This window comes from Lineus longissimus, chromosome 12 (genome assembly GCF_910592395.1).
Source record: "Lineus longissimus chromosome 12, tnLinLong1.2, whole genome shotgun sequence".
NCBI lineage: Eukaryota > Metazoa > Nemertea > Pilidiophora > Heteronemertea > Lineidae > Lineus > Lineus longissimus.
Window position 1 is genome coordinate 10833814 of NC_088319.1, and position 14110 is coordinate 10847923.

Below are 14110 nucleotides of genomic sequence, written 5' to 3' on the forward strand. Positions count from 1 at the left end.
CTCGAATAGGAAGTTGGAAGTTTGACTTTCTCGGGCGGTGAAAGTCGAAAAGTTGAATAAATCGCTCGGCGGTTCCAGTTCCCTTTAATCTTGAACATGTTGAACTAAATCCAAAAAAATACTTGTGCATGAACCTGAATGTTTCTGCAACTCATTTAAACTGATAATGAACTAACAATTGCTCAAAACATCATCAAGCACGGATCCAGACCCTCCTCTTTTTTTGAAAAAAACATTGATTTGAATGCATTTTTTTGCTGTAATACCAAAATATTCATAAGATTTTGGCTATTTTCAGTATTCCAACCTAGATCAATGCCAGGAAAAAATCTTTTCAAAAAACCTTCGCAGTCCAATGATTATTTTTATACCACTTCACCAGTCAGTTATATCATTTGTCAGACACAAAATAATTTGTTTGCACTAAATTGACAGCTTCCTAACGCAAGTACCTTTTATATATTTCAGAGAGGTTTAGGAGTCCACATGCACTGCCCTCTATCAGATTGTTGTGGAACTACAAGAAGTTGGACGACATAGGGTCACAGATACAAACCCATGATCTTTCAAGAAATCGTTCAGAAGTTGTAACAGGACCTTTTTGTTGACATTTTAACACTCATTTAATAGAACTATTTTAGTTTCTAATCAATCCAATGTTTTAGTTTTGTATGACTTGTTTTTAGACCCAGTATCCAAGTCTGTCCAGAGGTACCCTCACCGAAAGGCAGTGTGATATCAGTCAGGATTCAGTCAGGTTGCAGTGTTACCTCACATTTTTATGGCAGTGTTGAAATCAGTGGAAAGCAGTCATAGGGAGTGTTTTTCAGTCACGCAATACCAAAGCATACAGTTATACAGCAATCAAAAATAGAGGTTAGGGAGTCATAAGCAGTGGTAAGACAGTCAAAATCAGTGGTAAGGCAGTCAAAAGCAGTGCTCATTTAAATATTTAGGCTGACTGATTTCCACTGCTTTTGACACTGAAAATGACTCCCCACTATGCATCATGCACAGGGCTGGCAGTGGGGTTCAGTGTTAATTTAAATATTTCGCAGCACACTGAATCCACACTGAAACACCACTGATTTTGACTGCCATTTCCAAAACCTCTTGGAGGGAGCAGTCATTTTCAGTGTTAATATGAATAATTTATTTAATGGCATGCAGGCACGGATGCCGAGAGAGGTTTGGGGGACGTGACCCCCTGTGCTGATGACAACCAAAGAAATTGTTCGAAAAAGCAAAAACTTCTAGCAAACTGTTACTTTTGCTGTCCTATTTTAGACGGTGTGTTTGCGTCCAATATGGCAGTGATGACGTCATCTGCACAAATAGAGGACATCGCCATTGCATGATGACGTGACACAGTAAAAAGATGACAAATTCACGTCCTTGACCAACGTCATTGCAAACTTTGTCATAATGACAGTGGTCAGATGGGTTACTAGACAATTGAAACGACACATGGCACATAGCTACTGTCAGTGATGTCAGGGATTAGAGCTAGATCAAATTGGCGTCCAAATAAAGTAACTGCACGCGGCCTGTAGAATAATGATCTAACTGATTGATGTGTATTGAGCTCCCATGCAGATAATTTGCAGTGTATGCATACATTACAATTAACACCTATAGGGCCTACAGTAGATGCATGAAGATACATGCAGATATCTTGCAGTGTATGCATGCATTACAACACCTATAGGGCCTACAGCCTTCTTGATTTGCTGAAAATACAACTTCAGTGACTGTCTAGATTACCCTTTTTGCATTCATTTGGCTCCTTATGTGTTCCAATTCAAACTGACTAAAACTCCCCTCTTCTTATATTGAAATTCGGGTAAATATCGAGAAATATGAAGAGCTACCATGATTCCTTGAATGTTTGACTATCAAATTCAAACTTACTAGCTTCCTGTCTCAGGTTGAATTATGGGTGATATTTAACACTGAATTTGACTGCAATTACCACTGCTTTACACTGCCATCAAGTCTTAATCTCACCAGTCATAAAGCAGTGGTTTTCAGTCATGTTGAAAATGCCACGGGTTTCGATCAGAGTTGGAGAAGTGGAAATCAGTGGTCTTTCAGTCATAGGCAGTGTTTTTGAAATACGTCGTTCATAATGATATGCAAGTGGCAGTGCTTTGCAGTGGTCTTTCAGTCAAAATCAGTGGTTTTAAAACATTAAGAAAAAATGATATGCCTAAGACAGTCATATGCAGTGGGGGTTTCAGTCAAAAGCAGTGTGATGCAGTCATTTTCAGTGCACTGCCTTTCGGTGAGGGTATGTCTTGAAGTGAGCTAATTAAAGGGACACTTTTTGCTGCTTAAAGGAGTAGTGTCTCCAGATAATACAGAGTGGGCATTATGGTCCGTGTAGTGTTGCTGTCTAGAGAGGTAAAGAGGTGTGTAGACCTGGCTCAAACCTCTGGGACTGAAGAATACAGATAATGCAATCATTTCCCGCTTGTAGTCAAAGGTAGCGGTCCCTGCAGATACTGTGTAGACGCTATTAAGCCAGTGAAAGGGCGCCTGTACAAAAGGCCTGTATTACCTGCAACAGGCTTGTGTGTAACAGATGCACAAAAACTGGCTTGATAGCTCCATACAGTATTATTGTGAACCTCAAAGATATAGCAAGTTTGTTGTTGAAAATAACAGTCTCGTTAATATTGCAAAGTTACCATCTGTTTTTTCCATTACGTTACCTTCTAAGAATATGTTTTTGATTTTAAATTTTATTGCTGTATAGGCTTGATTTAGAGGAAAGGCGAACATGCAATGTCTATAATATGCACCATTGTAATCTTTTGTTAGACTTTAGTTTGAGGTCGTGAGGTCGTTGGAACAGATGGCTGTGCACCCTGTATTCAGTCCCCCAGGAGTGGGGCCAACGCAGGGTACCACAGCCCTCTTGCAGCTATGCTAGGCCGGCAAAAATGACAATGAACCCTTTCGCTGCGGGTGACGTGCTATGCACCTCATGCACATGGCTCCATGACATGCATAGTATGTTATGCTCCACTAAAATTTCTATTCACCAGCACTTGGTTCCACCCCCCTGAAACATGCCAAATGCAAATTTGTTTTTTCACTTCTGAAGAGTTTGGACTGTTCAGATAAAAGTAAGCCCTTCTGTTCAATATTTGTAGCTACTGTAGCGAAAGGGTAAAGGAGTTCCTGGGCCGAGGTTGTTTTCTTGGATGCATAGCAGCGCCATCTGCTCAGAAATTCTGTAAACATATTCCCTAGTTTATTCCTTACGAAAAAGATCTAAAATTCCATGGTGAATTCAGAATTCATCATGCTTAAGCCATTAGGAATGTAGAATTTTCGATGCTTGCCATGGTGGAATATCTTATTGTTCCAATTCACCATTGTGAATTGCTGTCAGTTTACCATGGTGAATTGTGGATTTACCATGGTGTATTGTGGATTTACCATGGTGAATTGTGGATTTACCATGGTGAATTGTGGATTTACCATGGTAAAAGGGATGCATTTTTCCTAAGAGATGAGACTAATGTCAGTTATCTCAGAACAAAGTGGTCTTGTATCAAGGCCAACTACCTCATTATGAAACTGTTGATCAAGCTTTCGTGCAATATGTAAAAATTGTCAGAAATCAATATTACAGTTTGGCCACTTTGCCCTCCTTGTCAACGACTTTTACCTTCTGTACGTTGACCATGTGAGTGGTCATCGATGCTATTGCACTCACAGTGCATATCCTGTTGTCGTCACACCAAGCCACCCACGCAAATCTGGTCCTCTGGAATGAATCGGTCAATTTATGAAAATAGCCCATGAAATATCATACTGTGGTTAAACTTACCGACTTGCTGATACATTTACTGTTTTCATCAGGCACCTTTTCAATTGATTTTTACAGTAGCAACACCGAGTCCGAGTGGCAAAATATTATCCATTACAATGACTCCTGTTTTATCATATAAAAACCAATATTGGATCTAAAAGACTGAGGGTGTTCAAAATTAGAAGTTAGGTTAGATTTTCCAATTATTGTTAATTGAACTCGAAAGTTAGGAATATTTGTGAATTAAGATTTTGTGTTCATTAAACTATGACAAGCAGCCCCCTCAGCCTCTTAGATTCACCTACGACGAGTTCAGTATTAAAGGGAAACTGTAGGCAAGAGCAAGGTGGGCCAGATTAGGTTAGGGAAAGTCCCAAAATGTGTCTCTACTATCTCTCAGTACACTGGCATGATTCTCTTTTCGAGTTGAACCAGGCCCAGTTCCCTGACTGTTATCTTGAGTCCCCCAGTTGGACCTCTTGCTCCTGCCTATACTAGTTTTTAAATGGCTGATAAAGCTTTACATTACTATATTTTGAGCAATTGGAATTTTGAACCCGTAGCAGCTTTAATATGCCCTTGGCTAATACAAACTTAATTACCAAGGGTGGCAGTAATAGTTAGCGGTACAATACAATACAGAGCCTACTGGGGATGAAATTGACATGGGCTGGAAATTTATTGTGTACATGACCTGCAGTTTACGAGAGGCTGTATTCAACTGGCCTAACACCCAATACATCCTAATGAGCATCATGCATAAGGATATTATTACGCAGATTTGCCTGGTTATTTTGCAGATCAGAGAATCACCTCCAGTATACATAAGTGGCCTGATCATACTTCTGCAAATAGTTTCATCAAATTACTATGCCAAGTCAGGAGATGTTAATTTTATTTGATGCAGTTGCCAAAAATCATGCAATTACAATTGTATTTAATAAGTATGTGAAATATGTAACTAATGTATAAAGTGAAATGGAAATTCAGATGGAATTTCAACGCACACTTTTGTAAACCTTCAACCTGTATTATAATTTTTACTTGTGTTAATCAGTTATTTATAGATTTTACATGTACTAGTATGTCAAAGGGTTTTATATTCTATAATAATCGTAAATTCTATGGGGTCATCCGTTATTATCAACATTTTCAACAACAATTAACAAAACGATAAATGTATGCTTGTAGAATTTCAATTAGATGTTGATCAATATAAAAAATCGACATCATTAAAAGTACGTTTTGGGAGAGGAAGGGGGCTGCCAAAAGAAGTATTTAGGTTGTGTAATTTTTTTTAAAATCTTGATGATATTGGATGACCCCTTATGTAGCTCTCATGGCTGTTCTGATGAAGTTTGACTTTGTCACTGAAGTGAGGGCTTCTTAACAAGAATAAAGCGAAATGTTTTGACTTTTTCATTTCACTCATCAAGAAATGAAAGGTACAGTCGTGTAAATGGGTATAGATTACATTGAGCCATACATAAGAAATCCATCAGTTCGGGTTTACATATGAGTCACAATGGGTGATATGAATAAAGACTAGCAAATGCTTTTATCTAAATCTCCATGTACATTTACACTAGGCCTTTCTGTACAAAACTGAAGTAAAAGCATTTACTAGTCTTTATTCATATCACCCAATGTCAGGGTTCATGTTTCACATGTCACAGATCCCTTATCACGTCACTCGTGATTACTGGTGGTCCAGGAAAATCGAAATGCAGTTATACACAATGTTAAAGTGCAATTGTTATGCAAACGAATTTGCTGAAACTTGGTATTCATAGTATTTGTATATCTTTCTACACAATGGCGATGCTGAAAGCTATATTTAGTATGTTTATAAACTCCATCGGAAATTTTCAAATTCAATTACCGGTACAATTTTCAAATGTTTCACGGACAGCGTGGGCCTTTAAATGACTGAAGCTTGAACACACGATATAACTGACAGCAGGGGGAAATTTAAATGACGTAATGAATCATATGTAGTCCGGTCTTTGGAAATGACTGTCTGTTCTTAAAGGAGATCATTATAACATTGACTCTATGTAAACTATATGTAAACCCAGCATTATTGGCATTGACTTTATATTATCAGTTTTTGTTTCCAATATTCAGGAAATTACATTTGCAAAGGTTTGATTTTAAATGTTACATGACAGTTTAATCGGGAGAAGGGTATGGGAATTCACAATCTGTTTGCAGAGTTTGTGCAGCCCTGCATATGCAGTCTGGAACAGGGGGTTAATAATGTACATATGTAAGTTGTATATATCATTGTTGTAATCTGTTTATAGTTAACATATACACTCAGAGCCAAGGCTGCTTTACATTGGAATAAATGGAAAAAGTGTGAAATTATATCTTTGTCTTCTTTATGTTTATCGTCACAGCAAAACGTGGTGCATATTGCACAGAAGAGGAGCTAGGAGGAGCCTAAATGACACCACGAGATACATTGTAATGTATCTTAATCTAAAATAATGACTGATAATACGAGTGATAGAAAACCAAAAGGTACAATGTCCTACTTGTGATAAATACGTTTCATACAGCAATATGGCAGCCCACAGGAAGACTAAGAAACATTAGAGAAACAGATGAGTAAGTTATGGGTACAAGTACAACCTCCTCTTCCACCACTAATCCCTAAAGGTGTAGATAAGAAGCTTGCCTTTGAGACCGAGGAGCTTGATGGCATAAAGAAAGTGGAAGGAATTGAAGTAGTAAAGGAGTTTGGTAAGCCAGTGTGGTTACTATTAAAGTTAATAGGCAATCAATGCAGTAACCACAGATTGAAGAGAGGTACTTTCAAGGGTCTGGCTTGTCTCTTAACATAATAGAGTCCTGTGACATGACAATACGTCCTTACAAGAGGTGCAAAGGTGGTCATTACATTAGATTACCATTTAACACTAAAGCTGTCGGCAATGTAATATCACAGGAACAGGGAAATGATCAGAAGTGTTTGCTCTGGAGTATAAGGGCAAACAAGTTTTAAAGCAACAGAAATTAACCCCAACAAGATGTATGAAAATGAGATTAAGATCGAGCCTAGCTCTCGGTACGGAATACGAATCAACTCCTTTCCTGTATGTGTTCAAAACGATATCCCTAAGATTTAGAGTGACAATAATCTCAAGAAGATAATGTGTTCAAGTTACAGAATGAAGCTGCTAAAAACTTACGTGAGGCAAAACTAGACCTTCTCTACCTTTCCGGGAATGGTAAGAACTATGATGATGATGATGTCATTGATAATCTTTATTTCAAGGGTCATTTCATGTACATAACTGACATCAATATATTCTTCAGGACTGGCACTCATACTGTGTATCTCTGTAGGAGGTGTATGAATTACTTTTAGCGTAAGAAAACACTTTAGAATCATAAAAAGAAATGTAGTGAACATGAATACTGTAAGATTAGCCTGGTCTACACTAACAAACATTCACCAACACTGATTGTTGGCCAACATGAGCCAACATCATGTTGGCGAATGTTTGGGGACCCGTCCACAATATCAAACACAGGCAAACATTGCCAAACAATGCAACCAATGATTAGTCCCTGAAATTAAAATATAAGGAACCTGATACCAATGTAAGACGAGGATAAGCTGAAGCTGAATCACATTGTTCCACTAACAGGTGTTGCAATCATTCTACAATATCTCACTATGTTTATTTAGATGTCTGACAGGGGAAGTAATTCTGGTTGCCTTGGGGGTAGACATTCAGAGCGCTAATAATATGCAGGTATTTTAACCCTCGAGCAAAGCTTCGTGTGAATTGGCATCCTAATCGCTGTTAAAATAAATCTCGGCAAATACATCTTCTAGAAAGAAGCAAACTTTTTACAAAAAATATTTGCGATTTAAGAGTTTGAACTATAAAACTATGAAGATCTTTTTTGCCTAAATAGTTAAAATATAGTCTCTTTGTTTGTTTGAATACTGTAACAACTGATTGTTGGCCAACATGAGCCAACATCATGTTGGCGAATGTTTGGGGACCCGTCCACACTATCAAACACAGGCAAACATTGCCAAACAAGTTTGGCTAACTTTGCCCGTGTTTGGCATCACCAAAAACTGCAGTCCCAAAATATTTTTGATTTTGAAAATTTTGAAATATTTTCAACTGACAGAGTGATGAAAAAATTTCTAAGTACAAAAAAAATTTTCACTTTTTTTTTGCTCAAAATACCAAAAACTCGTCGTCGTCGTCGGTTGTCTTTTCTTTTTTAATTCTCTTAAATTCCAGAGACCTTTTACCAAAATCTCTAGACCATGCCAATTGTTTCTCAGATCTAACCTTCTTAGGTACTACTATCAGTTTAGTATCATCGCTAGTATTTGTATTACTTGTAACTTGAGTTGTGTTATCATTCTCCATTTATGTTACTGGAATTAATTAGGTCACTATTAGAGTCACTATTTGAGTCAATGTCATCATCAATCTTTGGACTTTCATGTCCTGATAATTCCCCATGACAGTGACCTAATGTAATGAGGGTAGTTGAGGCAAGGGCAATTAGTGCCCCCATCCTCAGACTTACCCATCCTAACCATTTGTCCAACTCTTTCGTTACTAAGTAATCGTTTCTAAGATCATTGTAAAGTTCTTCCTCATCATCAACAGGTAAGAACAACTTTGTTAATTTAGTGTAAGCCTTAAGAACTGTCTTCTAAAGAATCGTTAAGTCTAGCAGCCATCTTTGTCCAGTAGAGTCTATGATATTTAATGATTTCCTTCTCTGTCACAACATCCAAGTCATTAACTGTAAGTTGTTTGTTAAGGAAATCCTTACTTTTCCCTGTTGCGACTAAAACCTCTAGGTCTTGTTTGGCTTTGAGACCACTATCAGTCAAGTAGTTGGAATTCAGTTTATTTTTAGTCGGACTTTGTCCTGAGAGCAAAGCCTTTCAGTTTCTCCAGCATCTCTGTCTGTGCTAGTTTTTTTCCCTTCCTCTAAAAAAGTCTACATCAAAACTGGCATCAGAACTGGTCTCCCTTTGTTTCTTTCTAATGGCATTCTTCAAGGAAATGTACTTCTCCTTCTCCTTGAGGATTAAACTGAATTCCTCTGTAGAGATGTGAGAGTCTGTTAAGGCTTTACTGACCAAATCATTGATTTTGTTAAGTTTGGAAATTGCCGATTGTGATATCTTCTCATGCTTTTCAATTTTCCTAAGTATGGCCTTCTTCTGAAAACTAAGTGGTGATGAAGTAATGGCACTTGCCTTTGTCACGTCACCCAAAGCAAAGCCTATTGGAGCAGTGATGACTCCTGCTACTGCTGAAATACCAGCAGAGCCAGCAGCCAAACTTGTGAAATTTAGGGCATGGGTTTAACCCAGTAATTACATCAAAAGCTTTTTGTAAAAGTTTTCAGTTTTCAATACTCATCTTGGTCATGAAATAAATTGACCTATCCAATTGCTCCTTAAAGAGGGACCAGTCTACTGTAGCACTCTTCTGTCTGTTTTCTGTCTTATCCATAGGTCTCAAGCTGTGAAGACATGTTTGGACAACATGGCCGCTGGACTGAAGACAGATGAAGCAAGGCGCATGCGTTCCACGTCAAAGCCAACTGCCAATCTTGACACCAGAGGCCTTTTGATGCAAGGTACAGGCTGCCTGTTAGTTGGGTATGTATTGTCCTAGTGCTCTACCCAAGGTCCTAATGTATGGCAGATAGAAGTCAATAACTAAAATTTTTCCATAAATAATTTATTCACTTTAAGACAACTCAAAAACTGGCATTAATTTCTAGAGATCAAATTTGTAATTGAATTGACGTCCCAAAACATACATGTAACATGGGCATCAAATTTCATTGGTACTCATGGTTTCTTTGTTGAAAATTCCCTCATTCCCATGATGGACTCAACTCAAACTGGTATTTTTAAAAGTTTTTCAACTGGTGTCTACACCAGTGGCGGAGCTAGCTTTTTGGTCGGGGTGGGGCAACTGACACTTTCTGACAATTCTCGGCCAAAATCATGGTCAAAAACATGTTTTTTGCTAACTTCTGCCTCTTATAAACTGCTGCTAACAGTTATCGCCCGATAACATCACAGTAAAGGAAGTTTATATACATCTTGAAGGGACACTATAGGCAAGTGTGAGGTAGGCCAGATCGAGGAGGGTGTCGGTACTATCTAACATCTCATCAGCTTTATTCAAACTTGCTCTTCAACAGGAGTGCAATTCCCGTACAACGGGAAAGAAATAGCATTGAACGGGAATAGGGTAATTGTGACCGCATTGGACTGCCATAACTAGCAGCTTTCTCACTGTGGCGAGGCTATGCCAGGACCACCAAAGAGCTATGTCTAGGTTTCAAACTGTATGTTGCATCCCTGGTTCCAGCGTTTCAGCATAGGAGAGTCGGTTGTTTGCACGGGAGAAATCGAAATGAGATAATCTCAACTGTAGCAGCTCAAATGCTGAAGCCAGAGTTGAACATTGGTTTGTTGAATGCCCGATCATGGCTCCTTGGGTTTCCAACAGTTGGGAAGCTGTAAGTTGGATGAAAGGTCCGGGTCCATACAAAGGAGTCAGTTTACAGACAGGATTTGGATTTGCTCGGAGAGGTGGTTGGCAATAATACACGAAGAGGCAGGATATCGGAGAGGTTGCTGCCAATTCCACAGGGTGAAGTCAGACCAGACCCAGTTGCCTAACTGTGTGTACTCAGGTCACCAGTCCTGGAGATCACCGATTGGGACGCTAGCTCTTGCCTATAGTCTCCCTTTGAATAGAAATCAATTCACATATCAGCGAAAAGCATTATGTACAATCTTAAAGGGCCATTGGGATTATTATTGCAGTATGGTGGTTCTTCTGTTGGTTCATCAGTAAACTATTTTTGTGAACGAGTTTGATGCTTTTCAAGTTCTGTTTCAGCTCTTAGTAGAAAAACGCATTATTCGTTATTTTCAGTACGTGCAAGTGCTGGCGCAAATTTCCGGCCACATGAGTCTGCACGCCTGAGAGCTAAATCGGGTCAAATCGGAGTCAACGTCGGGAAAGCACGATTATTCATTCAGATTTTAATCTTTCCTTTTTTTGTGCTATTTGTTGATGGGAACTACTGATGTAGAATAGGAGGTGACTTGGCAGCCGATAGCTGGGTAATATTGCCCTTCATAATGCCAATGGTCCTTTAAAGGAATATTAAGTTCATATTTAACCAATAGACAGCAGCTCTTTTAGAATTCGATTGTTTCTCAGACTACTGCGTGGAAATCAAGACTGGGTGTGAAAGTAAATCGACTCCTCTTGTGGAATAAGTCCAACCCTACTTAAAAAATGACTGTTCAGGGATTCATGGCTAAAGCGAGACCATCGCCATGCTGTAATCTTTCATGCCTGCACTACCTGTACTACAGCCCAGTTTACTGCAACCCTCATTAACCCTTTTGTTGCGGGTGATGTGCTATTATGTCACAAATGTCCCCACCGTATGCAGGTGATGAGCATTGCACATCATGCACTTTTATAATTTTAATTCACCAGCACTAGTCATGCAATTTCCACGTTGGGGAGGGGGGGACTTAGTTTGATACAGCTATTATAGATGGCAACACATTTGAATATTTGCCCATTCAGATAAACGTGAGCACTATTCCCTTGTACCCTTGCTGTGCATATAAGTCACCAAAAGATGGTCAATTTAACCCCCCTGCTCCTCCCTATAGTACCCCTTTAACATACTGTGTAGACATTATTAAGCCAGTTGATGGGCAAATGAACAAAAGGCCCATATTACGTGTGAAAGGCGTAGTATTTCCCTTTGCAAAAATACGTTTTGAATATAAATTTCAACATTGCCATTAATGGGGTAGATAGATATATGAATACTGTATACCAATTTACAGCGAAGATGCATCATAAATGCACTACATGTATGCAATGGCATTGTGTATAACTGCATTTCTATTTTTCGGACCCACAAACGGCGTACTCCTTTAAAGGGAGAGTTCATGTAGGTGGACATTAGAACTGCAGGAGAAGATGATTCAGGAGAGCTGTTGTTTATAACTAATATTCTAACCATTTTTTTTTAAATTCCTAAATTATTCTTTACAATTTGGCACCGGCAGGGAAAATAAAAACAGTGAAAACTGGATATCTATACAATTATGTCCATACACTCAGAATTATTTATAAAGAATTTATCTGAAATAAAATTAATTTGACAGCAGATTATTTAGACACTCATTTGTTGATATAAATTTTGAATACCGGTATTTATAGGTATATATAAGTTTGAACAATGGCTGGTAGGTGGCGTATTTTGAGCATGCGTTAACCAGCCTAAGACGAAAGTGTACAAGCATCTTATGGAAAACACATCATTTTGATAGACCATTTCTAAACGCTGATATATCGGCAAACTGACAATGGTGCCGCCTATCAGTAATCACCCAAACTAATCAGCCGAACAACTATACCAGTGTACTCTCCATCCCCTCGAAGCTGCTCAAAAGAAGAGTTCGTTCATCCATTAGATGAATATGGGTATGACCATGACCTTCATCGGAAAGTTCAAGGTCGTCAGACAATTCAAGGTCATTGTCATAAGCATTGTTGTCATTCCCGACAAAACGGGCCGTGTTTGAATTTTTGGCATCTTTTTGAGGCTCCTGCGGAGGTTTTTTTGGAACTGACCCGTTAATGTTTGCGGAAGGATATTTTTGTTCAACGGGCTGTGATGCGGCCCGGCCTCGAGAATCATGAGAATCCGATGAATATGAGCGATTTGACATCCAGGAGTTACGAGCCAATGGATATTCAACCCTGGCTTCATAGTCTTCTGCGTCCGTATTTTCCCGACTACTTTCGGGAATTGTGGGTAATGACGAGAATTCAGACAACTCTGCCATTTTGATGCTACGGTCCTCGTCGGGGCCTAACATATCGTCAAATAACTCGTCATTCATTTCATTCAAACGGTCGCTAATACTTTGCTGATAAAACGAATAGTCACTGAGCGGATCCTGTTCGAGTCTGCTCGCACGAGGTGACGAATCACTCGATTCTCGTGACGACGAACTACTTGTCGGTGACGTCTCGTCCGAAGATGAACTGTTCAAAATACCATTGTGGCTTTCGTCCGGTGAATTTAAACACGGGATTGGGACAATAGGTGAGAAAGCAAAGTTTGGTGGGTCAGGCAAGTCAGGGCTCTCGAGGATTTTTTGTTCAATGTCGTCTTGTAGCATTGGGATATGAACCTCCTCAACTGGAGAGTAAGCGAAGTTACCGTACCCCCCTCCGCTGATATATTCCGTCTGATTTCCGTATTTGTATGAAGGATTCAACGACGAAACACTCAAGTCCGACTGTGTCAAAGTAGTCAAACCTAACCCTGGTAACCCAGGATCATTATAGGGGGCGCTTTCGTTTTGAGGATTGTTGACGTTGACCACGACATGGTCCGGTGGTTTGGGTATCGTCACCGACGGCAACGCGTTATTGTTTACGTGTTGTAGTAACGTTTCCTCCATCATGCTGATGCTGTGCCTTGCGGGTGACGAGTGTTCGCTGACCTCGCTGATGTCCTCCAAGATCGTTGGCTGTTTGACAAGTGGCGCCATCTCACATTCATATTCTCCTTCGTTGTCGCTTTCTGCATCCTCGTCATCGTTGTTGTCATTGCATACCATCTCTGGCTCCTTCTCTGTTTCACTTGGCTGTAAGAGAGAGAGAGTAAAGTATGTTAGACTAGGACCAAAAGTTTGCAGACTACGTTCCCAAACTGAACGAGTCACTGAAGTAGACCACCAGGATCCGGTTAAGCTTACAACGCTTTGAACAACCCAGCCCCGTAGTTACAGTCCAAGTCACAACTGACATCCCTTCTGCTTTGCGTTATTTGCACGCATCTTACGCTTAACCTACATATGCAGGCACAAAGTTGCACGCAAGTTACATGCAAAGTTGCACACAGGTTTATGCTGCATACCTCAAACTTATGTGCTGGATAACGCAACTTATGCAAATTTAGGAATGTCAATTGTGACTTGGACTGTACACATCTAAAACTGAAACCAATAACTAAAAGGCTGATACAATAATGGTATGGCACATTTTTGAATATTTTTAAATGTTGTCATTAATTCAAGGTGCAGTTTTGTTCTGTTACTTTGACTACATGTATAAGAAAGTCAACTACTGAGCCCGTGCAATTCAGGACAGTGCTGCCATCTTTTAGAGTTAGGCAATAGCAGTTCCTGTATTTGTTGTTGTGATGATAAAAATATAA

At 39.3% G+C, this 14110-nt stretch overlaps 2 protein-coding genes across 17 annotated transcripts in view; one reads left to right on the top strand and one right to left on the bottom strand.

Moving 5' to 3' along the window:
* Window positions 1-6453, top strand: part of LOC135497219 (pleckstrin homology domain-containing family G member 5-like) — a 146610-nt gene extending 140157 nt beyond the window's left edge. For 5 of the 11 annotated variants that reach the window (XM_064786966.1, XM_064786968.1, XM_064786970.1 and 2 more), the window contains one exon: window positions 469-6453. Coding sequence is in view for 1 of the 11 variants with exons in the window: in XM_064786968.1 (XP_064643038.1) it covers window positions 469-478 (10 nt within the window). In the remaining 10 variants the exon portion in view is untranslated. The remainder of the gene's footprint in view (window positions 1-468) is intronic. The other 6 variants (XM_064786971.1, XM_064786973.1, XM_064786972.1 and 3 more) reach the window with 2 other exon arrangements.
* Window positions 6454-9535: 3082 nt separating this feature from the next.
* LOC135497387 (uncharacterized) overlaps window positions 9536-14110 on the bottom strand; it is a 123477-nt gene continuing 118902 nt past the window's right edge. For all 6 annotated transcript variants that reach the window (XM_064787252.1, XM_064787250.1, XM_064787251.1 and 3 more), the window contains exon 7: window positions 9536-13538. In XM_064787252.1, coding sequence (XP_064643322.1) covers window positions 12291-13538 — 1248 coding nt within the window. In that variant the 3' untranslated portion in view covers window positions 9536-12290. The remainder of the gene's footprint in view (window positions 13539-14110) is intronic.